The 17170-nt window shown below is 40.8% G+C and overlaps 1 protein-coding gene across 1 annotated transcript in view; it reads right to left on the bottom strand.

The window, feature by feature from the left end:
• Positions 1-658: 658 nt before the first annotated feature.
• The window catches only part of LOC100774646 (rho GTPase-activating protein 18), a 142520-nt gene continuing 126008 nt past the window's right edge, over positions 659-17170 (bottom strand). Inside the window, exons 13-15 of the mRNA XM_027402874.2 lie at positions 6511-6635; positions 2773-2834; positions 659-2215 (exon numbers count right to left, since the gene is read on the bottom strand). Of these exons, the coding sequence (XP_027258675.1) occupies positions 2124-2215; positions 2773-2834; positions 6511-6635 (279 nt within the window). The 3' untranslated portion in view covers positions 659-2123. The remainder of the gene's footprint in view (positions 2216-2772; positions 2835-6510; positions 6636-17170) is intronic.

Genomic DNA, 17170 nt, shown 5'->3' with positions numbered 1-17170 from the left:
CTGGGTGGTGGTGGCTCATGCCTTTAATCCCAGGATTCAGGAGGATCTCTGTGAGTTCAAGGCCAGCCTGATCTACAGAGTGAGTTCTAGGACCCAGAGAAACCCTATCCCTGTCTCAAAAAAACAAACAAAACAAAACAAAACCACAAGCAAGCAACCAAACAAACAAGAAACCCTAGGAATTCTTCCAGCTTCCCTGGGTAGGCAGTCAGTCTGCTAAGAATCAGTTGACATGTGTTCTAGAAACACTTCTTTAAATCACTATCCTGACTCCTGCCCTTTTGTTGTTGCTATGGATCCCTTAATGTTTTAAGCACATAATTTTTCTTTAGAGTTGTTCATTGTTTGTACCAAATCATCAATAAAAAATTTTGCTATCCAGGAAATGAACATACTTGTATAATAAACAGCACAAAATGTGTTCTGAAAGTCCCAAAGGGTAGACATTTATGTAAAGAAAAATAGAAGAAATGTGAGGAAGGAAATGAGCTTGTCTCACACGTCTTTCAAACTTAAAAACTACACAGGAACTTAGAACCAATAAAAGAGCAGATGAGACTTAATTACAATGAAAATAGACTGTTAATTAAAATGATTTAAAAAGACAAAAGGAGACCCGTGAACACACTGGAATAAAAGTAATAATTCCAAGAGAAGATCGTTTAGAAAAAGGCTTTTAATTATAAAATTTCTTTAAATAAAAAAGCAATGGCACAGATCACCATGGCGTTACTGAAGCATCTATCCACAGGCTGCTCTTGTAATTATATGCTCAACATTTCGCTGTTCTCATTAACGGCACTTTCCTTCCTAATTAGAGTGGCATCAAGAGCTTCTGAGAATGTGTAGCTTCCCCTAAAGAACTATGAACACTGTCATCAAGATATTGGTGCCACATCTATCCATACCACCTTGTACCAATGACACTCTACCCTTATAAAACAGCAAATCAATGCTCTTATTTCATTTCTCTTATTTACAGCAGAGGTCCACGTTGTGTCACAGTGTGGTCTGTGCATGAAAAGCCCTGGGAATAATACTTTCTGTAACAAGTTGACTCAGATTACTTAAAATATGAAAACAGGCAAAATTGTTGACATCAACAATTGTCACACCCAGAAGACTCATTCTGGGAGGGAAGTCGGGTGGGGACAGAAAGGGCCATTTCCCAATGCATTCTCCAGTTGTTTCAGGTTGTGCTACTATGATATTTATAATGTTGCCAGGTAACTTTATAGGTTACTTTCCAGATTCCATCTGGAAGAGTGTGGCGCACATAAGACTGGTCTGGCAATTCACATTATGGTCAGAGGTGATTCAGTTATTCTCTATGGATCATATTATTTCTCTGGAGTGTTTAAGCGTTTTATGCTTTGGTGATGATTGGACGTTCCTGACAGTTTGGGTTTTGATGATGGATACAGATTTGTGCACAGAAGTAAGGGAAGCTGGAAAAAATAACTGGCTGGGATGTAGCAGGAAGGATTGCTCAGACAGAGGATCCAGAGCCATGGACACTAACATTTTGTGGTAACAAAAATACTGTTGAGTTAGGTTTGCCTTCACAGCTTCCCCATACCTGCTATTAACTGTCTCTTTCTGGTTAAAAAGGCAAGTTTTATTGAGAGAAGGTAGCTAGGAAGAGGTAAGAAAGGGGAGAGAACGTTCTTAAAATGTAAATAAACCAAAACTTCTTTGGTAAATCTATTAGTAAAGATGATTTAATCTGCTGGGGATATCACTAGGTGTCATGAAGCACTTGCCCTTCATGAGTAAAGTTCTGGTTCAAAAACCAGCACCCCCCCAAAAAAAAGTTGTAGAGAATTTATTTCATAAAAAACAAAACATAAAACCAAACAGCTGTCATATCTGAACACATTTTAAGGTGTGTATAAACAGCCCACAAGCTAATTACGCCCCTTTCCTCTCAACTCCAAAAATACTTGTTTCCTTAATAATAATAATTAACAATTACAGAAACCACAAAAATCTATAATTTTAAGGCGTGGCAATATCACTTTGTAATAATTGGGTACAGCTGAATAATTAAGAAACCTGATACTTTTATTTACACTCTTGACTCAGCAAGAATGAATGATGATACTAGTCCTCTAGTTAGTCTTCTACTGTGGCTTGGATTTTATGACCCACTCAGCATTTGGGTTCAGTTGGTACAAGTCCTTCATGTATGTGTCGTCATCAAGGCAGCGTTCCCCTGTGAAGGAGATTTGGTACCAGTTAACATAGTGGGTGAGTGCAGGTACAATCATAAAATCAGCCCCAATGGTTAAAAATCTTAGCTTTCAAAACATTTGTCCCTTTTCCCTATTTCTCATGACAATATTCAAAGAATTGGCCAAGGCATTGAAAACATCAGTTGGGTAGTCATTCTCTAGTGCTGATATCAAATTAAATTAAGAAGCAAAAATACTTTGTGGGGTAGACTTTAAATGCATCATTAAAATCAACCTCACCTGCATTAAACATAGCAGTAGTCTTGAATTTAGCTAAGAAACCAAACTAATTTCCAAGATCAAATTGTGAAATGAAAAGTCAAATGTACAAAGGCTGAGTGTGAATGATTATTTGGACAGAGGAGCTCATAAAGAGGTCCCAGGAAGAAAGGACTGACCACTGAAAAAATCCATACTATACAGCAACTGCCCAAGGCATGGTATGTTTACTTTCACATACAGAAATATTTTTGTTCCAAACATAAATAACAAAAACTGGTAACATTAAGTCAGCATTTAGAAAAAAAAATGTTCTTACCAATATTTCCTCCAATTTCATACAGAAAAACATCTCCTTTCTTAAGTGTCTGGGCAACCCCACTGTGAGGGATAAGACAAACTCATTAGTTGCATCCTCAAACAGCTTACAAGTAAATCAATTTAGCAGACCGGGAAAGTTGAGCTAGCATAGAAAATTCCTAAGTTAGACATACTGCAGTTACACACTTTTGTATTTTCCCATCTGTTAAATGTGCCCTACAGGTAATTCAAGATGCCACACGTGGAAATGAAATAAATAGAATCAGATATCTGGAGGCAAAAGAATAAAGCAGTATCTAAATTCGTAAACACCAGAAAGTCAAGTTAATAGAACACGGATATTACATGATTGATAAGATTACCCACTCTTCATAGGGCTAAGATCCTGACTCAGTTTCCTCATGGCACTTAGTATTTGCTCACTCGGTATGTTACATTTAGACACTTACAGTCTTCCAAGAATAGCATTTTCCACCCACCATAAAAAGCCACTGAAGGTGAAGTTAAACAGATAGAATTAGCCATGTTTTGACATTATGTAGTATAGCCAGGAATGGGAGCCTCTCACCACTCCATAACTTTATATATTTTAGGTTTTCCATTTTGGTTACAAAAGTAAACTTTTCTAAAATGTTAAACACACACACACACACACACACAAATTACAATCCAGTGATTTTTCAAAGGTTTCTGTAAAATAATTACTTCAGAAACCTGCCAAGACTTTAGAACCAAACTTTTATTTCCAGGAGGAAGCTCGGGAGTTTGCTTTGAAAATCCTCTTTGGTGTGTAGATTAGGTGACTGGAGAGGTTGTGGGCTGTTGATAAAGGTCCAAAGGAGGGATGGCTTAGCAGTTCAGAGCACTGACGATTCTTCCAGAGGACTGGGGTTTGATCCCCAGCAACCACAAGGTAACTCACAACCAGCAGTAACTCCAGTTCCAGGGGATCAAATACCCTCTTTGTACCTCCACAGACACAGTGTACAGACACGCATGTAGGAAGTCTAGAGGAGACACATCATGTAGGCGGGGAAGAAAATGAGCAAGTCTGAGTCTACTCCAGCTATAAGGAATTCCTGGCATAACTGCAGCTTTTCTAAGCAGCCTGTTAATGATTCTCTGGTTATGCGATTCTCTCCCCGCCTCTATGCCCACACCATCACTATCTGCTCGGGGTTGTGTACTCACACGTCAGTTTCACCTGCTGCCTTGTATGCCATCCAATGTTTACATTCTGATCCCACCCAAGAGTTACTGTGGCTATAAAACCCTCAAAGAATGTTCTAAAAGACTTGATTTTTAAGAATCGAGTCCAATATTGCCCTCAGAGTGGTTCTCAAGTGTCTATATAGTTCTTTCATTTTACAGAAAGCTGAACAAATTTTATGACACAGCTTTCATATAAAGTCAACAAATCCCTAAGGATTGATGGAAGGCATCCATACTTTACCAATAACTGATGAATTAATAGTCAATTTATTGTACTTTGTGTTCACATGTGTGTTCATTGGCTTTTGACAGAGAGAGTTAGGAAGTGAATGATGAAAGAGACAGAGTTTCCTTACTGTCCCAAATAGGTGGAATATAAGTGGGGGAAACACAAGTTTGTGGTACAGGAAAACTATAGTACAAACATTTACTGAGCACTTCCGCCACTCTATGGCCCTGACAAATGTCAAGAGGACTTATTGGCCACTTTCCTAGTCAACTCTCACAAGACTACAAGGAAGTGCTAGTCTGTCTTGTTCTTCCTAATGGAGAACAAGAGACTTTAACCTAGGACAGGGGACATGTTCAGCAGGAACTTCCCAAACCTCATGACCCAGAACCCACACGGTAGAAGGAGAAAACTGGTTCAAGCACTGTGGCATGTGTACCATGAGCATATAAATGTACACAAAAATAAAATGTTATCATTGAAAACACCAGCCTAAGTTGAAGACAGAATAGCGTGCATTTGAATACACTGACTAATGTTTCATGTTATACCCAAAAGTGTTGGAGTCGCAGCTGAACAAGATCTCACAACTTCATAAGGATTTATGTTCAGAAAATCTAAGTAGGGGAGATGAGCAGAACTGAGTTCTAGGAGCTTGTAGGATGCTCCTGACTCAAGTTATCCAAATCTCCAGACACATTCTGGGAGGGAATGGAACATGCCATGGGAGGAAAAGGGTCAAAGGTGGCATCTGCAAGTCAAAGATGGGGAGGAGCAAGAAAGAGGGTTGGCCTCATTACAGCTGAGACACTCCAGGGAGAAAGGATCAGCCTGAGAAATTCCTAATGCTTCCAGCCCCCAATTCTGAGAGATTCAACTCAGGGCTTAATGTCAGACGTGACTCCCCGGAGCTGGTGCAGAGAGGACTTTAGGGGCTGCCTCTGTGAACACACATATAGGTTTATATTTCCAGCTGTGTGACCTGGGATAAAAATGTTCCCCAGTCAAGTTCCTATCAGTGAAGCAGAACGAATGATTGGATTGTCTTTGAGGCACAGTGATACTGCAAGGAAGTTTAAGCTGTTTTGCAAGGGACTGTGTTATTACCCAAAATCCCCATCCATTTCACCACCATCTTTGGAGAGCCATCCTTTCTCCCAACTTACGAGATGGGGGAGCAGTGGTTATTTGAAGGTTCCTCCTTCTTTAACACGGGGCTCCGAGTCTTTATTGGAGTACAAACATTAGCATAAGGTACTGTACTGACATGCAGCGGCATCAGCAGACAATCTGATGGAAGCCCCCATTGTTAGAATGAGACTAACGCAAAGGGAAGCCTAAAATGGGATACTTATACATTGAGATGCTGGGTGTCTTTCCAGAATTTTAGATTGAGGCTGGTGAGATGGCTCAGTAGGTAAAGGAGGCTGTTGTACAAGCCTGGTGACCTGAGTTCAGTGCTTAGAATTCATATCAAGATGGAAAGAGAATGAACTCCACAAATTTACACACACACACACACACACACACACACACACACACAAATAGGGGGAATGCCATTAAAACTGACTGCCAAAATGAGATGTTTAAAGGGGAAAAGCTAAAATCTTTGTAAGCTTATCAAGACCTCTCAAATTCAGACAGGATGAATGGGAGGATACAGATGACAGTGAGTACAGTGAGTCAGAGTACAGCTTTCTAAGCATCTACAGCATCAGCCCCAGGACAAAGGAAGGACTTGGATGTCCCTAATGAGGACAACTTGTTCTCTTCTTGTGACTTCAGACCTCAGGGACTGGGTGTCCTCTCTCAATCATCCAAGCTTTCAGTTTTTAAATTGGAACGTTTCTTTCTTATTCATTAAATTTCATAGAGAAAGTTACGTCTTCATTTTAATCTTGCTGCATCCTAATTAGCAATCTTCGTAACAACCTACAAACAGTAATTAACCTCCAACCAACGTGTTCTGGGAAGACCATCGAATAATTTCATTTGCCAAGCTCACTGCAGGCAAATGGTCGAGGGATACTCACACATGCCGTCTGAAACAGGCTCGACCTGAACACGAGCTACCTCTGACAAATTCCCACCATTCACTCCAGTGGTCTAATTGTCAAGTCTGCTTTGTTCTTCTGATGGGAAGACACACACACACACACACACACACACACACACACACACACACACACAGAGAGAGAGAGAGAGAGAGAGAGAGAGAGAGAGAGAGAGAGAGAGAGAGAGAGAGATAAATATAAAAATGAGTTATCCCACAGAATAATTAAAACAGGCCTTTACCTTTCTTGGCTGAGAAACCTGGCAAGTACATCGCTGGCTTTTAGTTCTTCAGTTAGCTGTATTGCCATGGAAACTTTTGAAAGATGGGGAGCTTGCACTCGAATCACTCCCTGAGGAACGTCAGCCTGCAAAGCAATAATGACACTGGAACAAAGCTGACAGCAGCTGGAACGTGTAACTCTGTACAATGCATTGTATGGTAAGTGTGCTTAACTACTACTCATTTTACCCCATTGCATAAAACCTTAACTACTGTATAATGTAATTTGCTAAATTACATCAAACCTCAAATATCCTCTTAATGGTGATAGGGGAACTTTATAATGCCTGTGCAGTAATGCTTAATTATTTTTAAAGATGTAAAGAATGACAGCAATAACCATTACTGCCATATTAAGTGCTGATTTCTGAGTGTTATCTACCGGAGAGTGCTTCCTCATGTAGCAATTTATGAAATTGAATCAGAAAGAAGTTACTCAGTGCTGTGGCTATGTGTGCTTTTACAAAACCTTCCCACCCAGTATCAAAATTTCCTCCATCTTTTATGTCCCTGGGTGGGAAAAAGAAATGGCCTATTTGTGATGTATTTGTACTATATTTGCTTCCCACTTAGTTATCAAGCTTAAGAGGACTGATCCAAAGCCCTCCACCCATGGATCTGCAGGACATTTTATGGATTCAGAGATACCAGGGAAACATTTTGAGGTTTGTAATATCAAAACATCTACAGCTACAACATTCAAAATAATAGGCTTAATTAATTCCTAAATGGTTTTGCTAAAATAAATACTAATTTATTATTTATAACCATATGTCTTAAACAGACTTTATAACAACATGCTCAAATTATGTTTAAATATAACTCTTTAAATATTACAAATTCCCCCACTTAATTCAACCAAAATTTTGGTAACTATCTGCTGAGTGCTATGTTAGGCCTGCTTACCTAGTAGATTAAAGAGATACTCATCCTTCAGTGTCATTACTTCTATGCCTATTAAATAGATACAGTCTTGAATTCCCCCTTGGTTTCAGCCATAAAGCATGGATATACTACAGATGCCATTCAGTCTTTGGGAAGTAAACAAAAAAGTATTCTTCTAGAATCATGCAGAATTAAAAACAAAACAAACCAAACAAACAAACAAAGATAACCCCAACAATTTAAAATGGGTTCTCAGTAACAGGAGAGATTTCATATTGGAATGACAGAGAAAGAAAGAGGACTGCAGAGGAGTGCCCAGCAGGCATGGGCACCAACCACCAGGTACAAGCCACAGACAGATTGTCAACTGTACTCCATCTTGGATTTGTTGGTTTTGACTTCTCCTTTCTGGAGTACTTAATCTAGCCTGATTTCCTCTGTATACTCTGACCATGACATGACCCTTACCCCTATGTATCTAGCCCGATTTATCCTTTTCTTTTAACTAGGAGATAAACTACTTTCATCTATAACACACTGGAAAATGAGCTACTTTAAATAGCAGATAGGACATTGCCTGTGATTTTGTGTATGTGTGTGTATGTATCTGTTGTGTGAGTGTGATTGTATGTGTGATATTGTGTGACTAAGAGAATGTGTGATTGTGTGAGTGTGACTGTGTGAGTGTGACTGTGTATGTTGTGTGATTATATGTGTGCAAGTGTGACATTGTGTGACTGTGATTGTATGTGTATGTGTTATTGTATGACTGTGTGTTGTACATTGTGTGTGATACTGCGTGACTGTGATTGTAGATGTGTGTTATATTGTGTGACTGTATGTGTTGTGTGATTATGTAAGTGCAAGTGTGATATTGTGCGACTGAGTGTGTGTATGTTCCTATCTGAGCAGCTTTCAATGGTGAAACACAGCTCAGAGACTGCAGGCCCTTCTCCCTTGGGATGACTCTCCAGCTTATTTTCTACAGTTGCCATTCCACATCATGGCTTGGTCTCAGCAATCTGTTTCCTCCCTGGGCAGTGGCAAACAATAAGCCGCTACTGAAAACTTGAATGTCAGATCGAAATTGTAGCCATGATATTAGACAAAGATGAGGTTGCATTCACCACACCCTGTTTACCTCGTCCATACAGTGAAAGCAGCAAACAATGGCACTATGAATTAACACAATCTGTCCTCTCTGTAACTTTGTACAAGGCCCTCAGTGGAAGGCCAGTGTTTGCATATAACCACATACTCATAATGATATTAACATTAGGAAATCCTGGTTAATTTACAGTACCAACTATATTTAAATTTGCTTAATGAAAGTGATAGCAATAAAAATTGTTTCCATAGTCCCCTCTTACCCAGCCCTAGGGAATGAATATGTATGTGCTTGCTAAATTAACAAACACTTGAGGTAAGTAAGATAAAATTATACATACAGAAGATCTACAATGAACACTTTACAAATAAAAATGGACCAGAAAAATAATGCTGTGTTGTGGAGATCTCAACAGTATGGCAACATCAGCAACAACTTGCCTTTCTTCCATTACTCCTTGTGGTTTAGTCTCCTGTTTGAAAAAACGAAATCTATCCTCTCTGGTAGATCCTCATCCCCACTGGGTATCTCTCAACCAACTCTGTACAAAGGCTCGTTTCAAATCCCTCACACTCCATGGAACCTACTCCACCATGGCTAACAGATCAAAGGACATGAAATCACTTAACAATGTTTTCATTAAAAACAATAGAATGATGACAATAATGTTTCTCTATAACAAGACAAACCAGTGTACATTTTCTTATTGGTTAAAAAAAATATTATAATGTTCTTTATCTAAGATTAGTACATCAAAGTGGGCAGTGGTGGCGCACACCTTTAATCCTAGCACTGGGGAGACAGAGGCAGGTGGATTTCTATGAGTTCGAGGCCAGCCTGGCCTACAAGAGTTAGTTCTAGGACAGCCAAGGATATACAGAGAAACCCTGTCTTGAAAAAGAAAAAGAAAAAGAAAAAAAAAGAAAAGAAAAGAAAAGAAAAGAAAAGAAAGGAAAAATCAATCCATTGAATTGCCTCTGTCACTTTGTATTGTTCCCCACACTCTGTAAAGACAAGGGACAGAATTGTACAAAAGGAATTTAACAATGCTACAAAAGATAAATTCAGTTGTTCACTAGACAACAAAAAGCCCAAGGCTCCAGCATTAGCATACACTTGCTTCAAGAGTAACCCCTCTCTTCCTAACACATCCCTAGAAGGACAAGACCTTTACTAACATGATCCATGCTCCACCCCCTCTAAATGAGTTCAGGGAGTGTGGCCTTGGAAAGAGCAACAAGGTTTCTCAAGAAACACAGCACTTAGTTTTAGTGTCATATCAGAATTTCCAGAACACCACCTCTCACACACTCACAGGATTTTGGAAGGAACAGTCTCAGGAACTTGCTTCTGAGGTATCCCAGAATTCTTAGGTACACATGGAATGTTAAGGAATTGTCACATTATGCATATATGGCTTGGGTTATCATGTGGGTATTCAACCACAGGCTCCTTATGGCTGTGGATAAAACCATCCCTACATTTCTAGCCCTCCACAAAAGGGGATGCAGTTAGGCAGACTTGAGTTCAGTGTTAACTCCTCCCAAACAAGGCTCTATGAAAAATGTTGACTCGTCATAGCAAGTGGATACATCAGTGCCTCCACAAGGCTTTCCTTCAGCCACTAGTAGTACATGCCAGTTTCTCGGGTTGACCATTGATGCTCCTGTTCCAGGCAACTGGAGAGCTTGCCATAAAACAGGGTGTGAGTGTTGTTCATACCTATGATGGACGCAATAGGTCCACTCATTGAATGCACCCCATCCAAATTCGCCCCCAATGTGCCTTGCTATGACTCTGCTAAGCTTCTTACACTTTTGTAGGAATGTATCCAGTAGATGGTAAAGATGAAAAATCTCATCAAATATTTTTGAAAGTTTTCGCTGAGTATGTTAGCAAGGGAGGGCAAGTGATATTTACACAGAGATGATAAATAACAAATAATACCAAAGATCTCATTTAAATGGTGTATGACAGCTTCAATTAAGCTCCAAACTCACACTGTATCCAATACGAATGCTATTAGTATACTAATTACATTGAGCTGCCAAGCTTTGAAAAGACACCATGCCTAATCAGCAAGCCAAACAATATGCTCTTATTTATGCCATAACAGTAGCTGAATAATCTTTGTGACCTTCACATTTCATGGCTGTGATAGATATTCTTGGCTGACATCTTGGCTGCATCTGGAATTAACTAAAACTCATGAGGCTGGGTACAGCTGGGAGTGGTTTTTTTTTTTTTTTTTCCTTAATTAAATCATTTGATGTGGGAAGACCCACTTTCAATGCAGATATTTGAGGTGAGAAGATCTACCTTTAACCTGAGCCACACCTTCTGCTGGCAGCTTATACAAATGATATGGGAAAAGGTTGCTTGTTTTTTGTTTGGTTGTTATTTTTGTTTGTTTTTGTTTTGTTTGCTTACTTGCTCTTGCTATCACTGGCATTCCCATTCCTTCACTGGCGTTAGAGCCTACTGCTTTAGGATTCAGGCATATACTGAAGAACAGCTGGGACAGCCAGCCTCATAAACTGGACAACTACTGGATTCATGGGCCTTCTGTTAATAGACAGCCATTGTTGGACTAACTGGACCACAGTCTGTAAGACAGTCTAATAAATTCCATAGGTAGATGATAGATAGATAGATAGATAGATAGATAGATAGATAGATAGACAGACAGACAGACAGATTCATTCTGTAAGTTCTGTTCCTCTAGAGAACCCTGACTAATACAGCTTTTGGTAGTAGAAATGTTTCTGAAACAACAGAAGTATAAAGAAGAATTGCTTGAGTATCTGGAATAGACTCGACAATTTGCCAACACCTAGTTAGTTACTGAAGCCTCTCCCAGAAGCTTGGAGAATACTGATAGCCCATGGTGAAAGCTACTTTACAAACTTAAGGAGGCAAATGCATGTGGTTATCTTGATTCTCCACTTGTGAGGGGCAATGGATTTGGTGACTCTGAATACAAAACTTTGGAGAGTTTGTGGGGAAACAAGGATACTGAAGATACTGCTTGGTTGCTCCTAGCATCTCTAGATGCTAGACAAAGGGAAAGAGTAAACTCTATAAGATTAACCAACTTCTAGCATCTCAGAATACAGGGAAGGAGAACAATAGACTCAGCAGTAAAATTGACCAGCTGTAGATGCACACAAACAGTCTAGAGATTTCTAAGTGTGCCCTGGAAGAGAATCTTCTCTCCAGCAGCCACAAAGCTCAAGTTGAAGAAAATCAAACCAAAGCCCTCATTATAAGGTTGGCTGAACTACAGCAAAAATTCAAGTTCCAGTGCTGAGGGTGTCAGCAGTTAAGGTAAGGGCATTACTTGGTAAAGAATGGGATCCTATAACTTGGGATGGATATATCAAAGCTGAGAACTTTGAACCCTCAAGTTCTCAAGGGTTCAATCTCACCAAAGGCAATAGTCCCTCTTCTCTCAGCAGGAGATGTACTCCCACCCCACCCTCTGAAACAGTGCCCTTTCCACCTCTGACTGAGAAAATTAATCGTTTGTTGTCTGCTAAAACAGCAGTGAGTTTCTTTGAAGGAGTTTCCCAGCAAGAAAATACTGATATCCCTCGAGGCCTAATGACAGTTGTCTCTAGACCTGTAACTTCATCCTGAGCAGGTTCCTAGAGGGGAGGTAGAAAGTGCAGTCCATGAGGCGGTGCACTACACTACTGAAGAGTCCAATGAGCTTGCTAATTCATTTAAGCAGAAGTCTGTGTAATACCTGTGGGAATGGATTTTAAAGGTGTGAGATAATGGTGGAATGTGGTGATATCTTGCTTGTACAATTACAGCCTGTCTAAGGGTCAGAGAATGGAGCTTGCCACTAGCGAAACATAGAGGTCTGGAGGTCTACACAGACAGACAGGAAGTGAGATAGCTGGGTGGAAACAGGAAACAGGATATAAGCAGGGAGAAAAAGGAACTGGCCCACTTGTCTGCTGAGACACTAAGGAAGTAAGGTATGGTTGTGGGTTGCTTCTTCTTCTCTCTGATCTCTCAGGATTTTCCTCTATATCTGACTCTGGATTTTTATTATCTAGACTAATTAAGAACTCATTTTACAATGGAAGTAACATAAAACTTGATCAGGCTGAGTTTATTGATATGGGCCCACTGAGTGGAGGAGATTCTAGGTTTAATATGGAAGCTTACACAGGAAGAAAGAAGAAGATAGAAGAAGGAGGAGGAGGAGGAGATGATGAAGATGAGGAGGAGGAGGAGGAGGAGGAGGAGGAGGAGGAGGAAGAAGAAGAAGAAGAAGAAGAAGAAGAAGAAGAAGAAGAAGAAGAAGAAGAAGAAAGAAGTGTCAAGCCGGGCGTTGTTGGCGCAAGCCTTTAGTCTCAGCACTCGGGAGGCAGAGGCAGGCAGATCTACAGAGCGAGTTCCAGGAAAGCCTCCTAAACAATACAGAAAAACCCTGTCTCAAAAAACCCCCCAAAACACAAAAATACAAGAAGAAGAAGAAGAAGAAGAAGAAGAAGAAGAAGAAGAAGAAGAAGAAGAAGAAGAAGAAGAAGAGTCAAAAGTTTGTTTGAATGGTTGTCTGAAGCATTTGACAAAATGACCTATTGTAAAGGAGTTGAAAGTGCCTGGTAACCAAGAAAATTACAATGCTAGAGTGGACAGTGCTGTATAAAACCTAATCCTCCACAATGGGAAGGCCCAGAAGACATGCCCATCACTAATCTTTAAAAGGCCCAAAATAGTGAAAGGGATACCTGCATATTTGAAGAGTATTGTTGTCACCCTATTCCTTGTGCCAGACCTTTGGGTTGGAGATGCTGCTGCTCAATTGGATGAATTAAATGCAATGGTTTAATTGGGTATGGAAGCAGGAGTCAGGTGGCAGCACCAATTCCCCAAAGGCAACTTGATCATGTTACAACAATGGGCAGAATAGACAAAGAATATCCATAGTAGCCTAACTCATAATGGTCAGCATAGGCAAAGGGAGTCTATGGAGGTATGACTAATATGGACCTTTGTTACTGGCTAGTCAATTATGCTGTTTCCAGGCATAACATAGATGAGAAATTTACTGCATCTTTATTTGATCCACAGAAGCAGAAATATTCTCAAACAAATGAAAGTAAGTCTCCATTGGATCATGACAAAAAGGAATCTTGGCCGATGAAACAATTTTCAGATAAGCCAGACAGTTTGTGGACCCAGAACCCTTTGAATTAAGGGATGGCTAGTTTCCCCCGAAGAAGGATCTTGATAAAAAACTAAAATTTTATTATTAATCCTTCTCCCATTTCTTCCCCAGAGGGACCTTTGGTCTTTTGCAAGGGTAATTGGACACTGTGGGAAACAATCAAACTTCATAGGGTCTATTGGATGCTGGTTCTGAATTGATGTTGACTCCAGGAGACTCTGAGAAACATTATGGCCCTCCAGCTAAAGTAGGGGCTTACGGAGGGCAGGTGATTAATGGAGATTTGGTTGAAGTCCAACTAGCAGTAGGTCCAGTGGGTCCCCAAACTAATCCTGTGATTATTTCCCCAGTCCTGCCATTCATAATTAGGATGGAAGTTGGCAGAATTCTCACATTGGTTTTCTGTGGAGTGAGGGCTGTTGTGGTTGGAAAGGCTTTAAAGCTGCCTCTGTCAGGGAAAACTATGCATCAAAAAACAGTATCACATCATGGGAGAAATTGCAGAAATTAATGCCACCATCAAACACTTGCAAAATGCAGGGGTGGTGGTTCCCACCACATCTCCCTTTAACCCTCCTATCTAGCCAGTACAGAAGACAGATAGATCATAGAGAATGACAGTTGACTATCAAAATCTCAGAGAATTAGTGGCTCCAATTACAGCCACTATACCAGATATGGTGTCCTTGCTTGAGCTGATTGACACATCTCCTGGTACATGATATGCAGTTATTGCTCTAGCAAGGACCTTTTCCTTGTTACCTGTCCATAAGGACCACCAGAAGCAATTTCCATTCATTTGCAAGGCCAACACTATACATTTACAGTTTTACTTCAAGGATAGATTAACTCTCAAGTTCTGTGTCATAAGTTAGTTCAAAGGGATTTTGACCATGTGTCTTTTCCACAAAATATCACATTGGTGTACTACATTGATGACATTATACTAATTGAAAAAAGTGGGCAGGAGGTAGCAACCACTTTGGATTCATTAGTAACACATATGAACACCAGAGGATGGGAAATAAATCCAACCAAAGTTCCATGGCTTTCTACCTCAGTGAAATTCTTAGCAGTCCAGCGGTATGGACTAGGCAGAGATATTCACGCTAAGGGGGAGAATAAGTTATTGAACCTGGCCCCTCCCACCACCAAGAAAGAAGCACAAGATTTATGGGGCCTATTTGGGTCCTGGAGAGAGTACATTTATCACTTGGGTGTATTACTCCAGCTCACATACCAAGTGACTTGGAAAGCTGCCTAACTTGTGTGTGTGTGTGTGTATGTGTGTGTCCTAGAACAGGGAAGGCTCTATAACAGCTCCAGACTGCTGTGCAGGCTGCTCTATCACTTGGATTATATGATTCAACACACTCAATGGGGCCTGAGATGCCAGTGTCAGACAGGAATCTGTTTGAAGACTTTGCCAGGCCTTTGTCACTACAGATGAGTCACAGGAGAGAGAGACCTTTGGTATTTGGGAGCAAGGCACCACCATCATCTGCCGACAACTCTTGGCCTGCTCTTAGGCCTTTAGTGGAAACTGAACATTTGACAATAGGCTACCAATTTACCATGCAACCTGAGCTGGGTTACCATGCAACATCATGAATTTGGTGTTATCTGACACACCAAGTCATAAAGCAAGGACATGCGCAACAACAATCTACTATCAAATGGAAGTGGTGTGTGTGTGTGTGTGTGTGTGTGTGTGTGTGTGTGAGAGAGAGAGAGAGAGAGAGAGAGAGAGAGAGGGAGAGAGGAGAGAGGAGAGAGGAGAGAGGGAGGGAGAGAGGGAGAGAGGGAGAGAGGGAGAGAGGGAGAAAGGGAGAGAGGGAGAGAGAGCACAGGCTGAGCAGGTCCTGAAGGTACAAACTTACATGAAGAAGTTTCCCAAATACAATGCTATCTGTGGACAGGCATGCATGCATCTAGAGCCTCATGGGGTGTGTCCTATGATTGGTTGACTGACAAAGAGAAGACTAGGGCCTGGCTTACTAATGATTCTGCACATTATGCAGGCACCACTCAGAAGTGGACAGCTACAGATTTACAACCCCTTCCTGACATAACCCTGAAAGACACCAAAAAAGGGGGCCATCTTTGCAGTGGGGAAAACTGGTAATACATTTTGTTGGAAAGGAACAATGGCCAGATGTGTGATTGTTCACTGGTTCATAAGCTATGGCTAGTGGATTGGCTGCATGGCCAAGGACTTAGAAAGAGCATGGTTGGAAAAATCTGTGAGAAAGACAGCTGGGGAAGAAGAATGCAGGTAGATCTCTACAAATGGGTAAAAGATGTGAAGATACTTGGAAATGCTATTTCAGCACAGGAAGAGTTCAATAATTCAGTAGATAAAATTACCATTTCTGTAGACAGTCAGCTTCTTTCCCTAGACATCCCTGTCATTACTCAATGGGCCCATGAACAAAATGGCCATGGTGGGGTTATACAAGGGCTCAACAACATGGGCTTTCACGCATCAAGACTGACCTAGCTACTGCTACTGCTGAGTGCCAGATCTGCCAATAGCAGAGGCCAACACTGAGCCCCAGATACTGTACTATTGCCTAGGGTAACCAGCCAGTGACCCTGGGGCAGGTTTACTACACTGGACCACTTCCTCTGTAGAAAGGATAACACTTTGTCCTTCCTGGAATAGATACTTATTCTGGTTATGCATTTGCCTTCCCTGCATTTGATGTTTCTGCCCAAACTACCATCCATGGAATTATTGGATGCCTTATCCACTGTCATGGTATTCTATACAATATCTGCTTCTGACCAGGAAACTCACTTCATAGCCCAAGAACTGTGAGAGTGAGTCCATGATCAGGACCCACAATCCACTGGTCTTACCATGTTTCCCACTATCCTGAAGTAGCTGGCCTAATAGAAAGATGGAATAGCCTTTTGAAGGCATAGTTACAGTGCCACTTAGGTGGCAGCAGCCTGTGAGAGACTAAGGTAGAATTCTCCAGAAGGTAGTATTTGCTTTGAATCAGTATCTAATACATCATACAGCTTCTCCCATAGTCAGGATCCAGGGGTCCAGGAATCAAGGAAAACAAAAGGGAATAAACATTTCTACTCACTATCACACTTAATGACCCACTAGGAAAAATTTGACTTCCTGTTGCCATGACCTTAAGTTCTGCTGGTCTAAAAGTTTTGGTTCCAGAGAGGGGAGCACTCCTGCCAGGAGACACAACAAATATTTCATTGAAATAGAAGCTCAGACTTACCCCTGGCCATTATGGACTTCTGATGCCCTTAAGTTAAGAAGCTATGAGCAAACTAACAGTTTTAGGAGGGGTGATTGAACCAGATTCCCAAGAGGAAATTGGATTGCTTCTCCACAATGGAGGTTAAGAAATTTTGTATCTGGAGTGCAGGAGATCCTTTAGGGAATCTCTTGGTGCTACCATGTCCTGTAATT

The sequence above is a fragment of the Cricetulus griseus genome, chromosome 2 (genome assembly GCF_003668045.3).
Source record: "Cricetulus griseus strain 17A/GY chromosome 2, alternate assembly CriGri-PICRH-1.0, whole genome shotgun sequence".
NCBI lineage: Eukaryota > Metazoa > Chordata > Mammalia > Rodentia > Cricetidae > Cricetulus > Cricetulus griseus.
The sequence above is the reverse complement of the archived record's forward strand: the minus strand, read 5'-3'. Positions and strand labels throughout refer to the sequence as shown.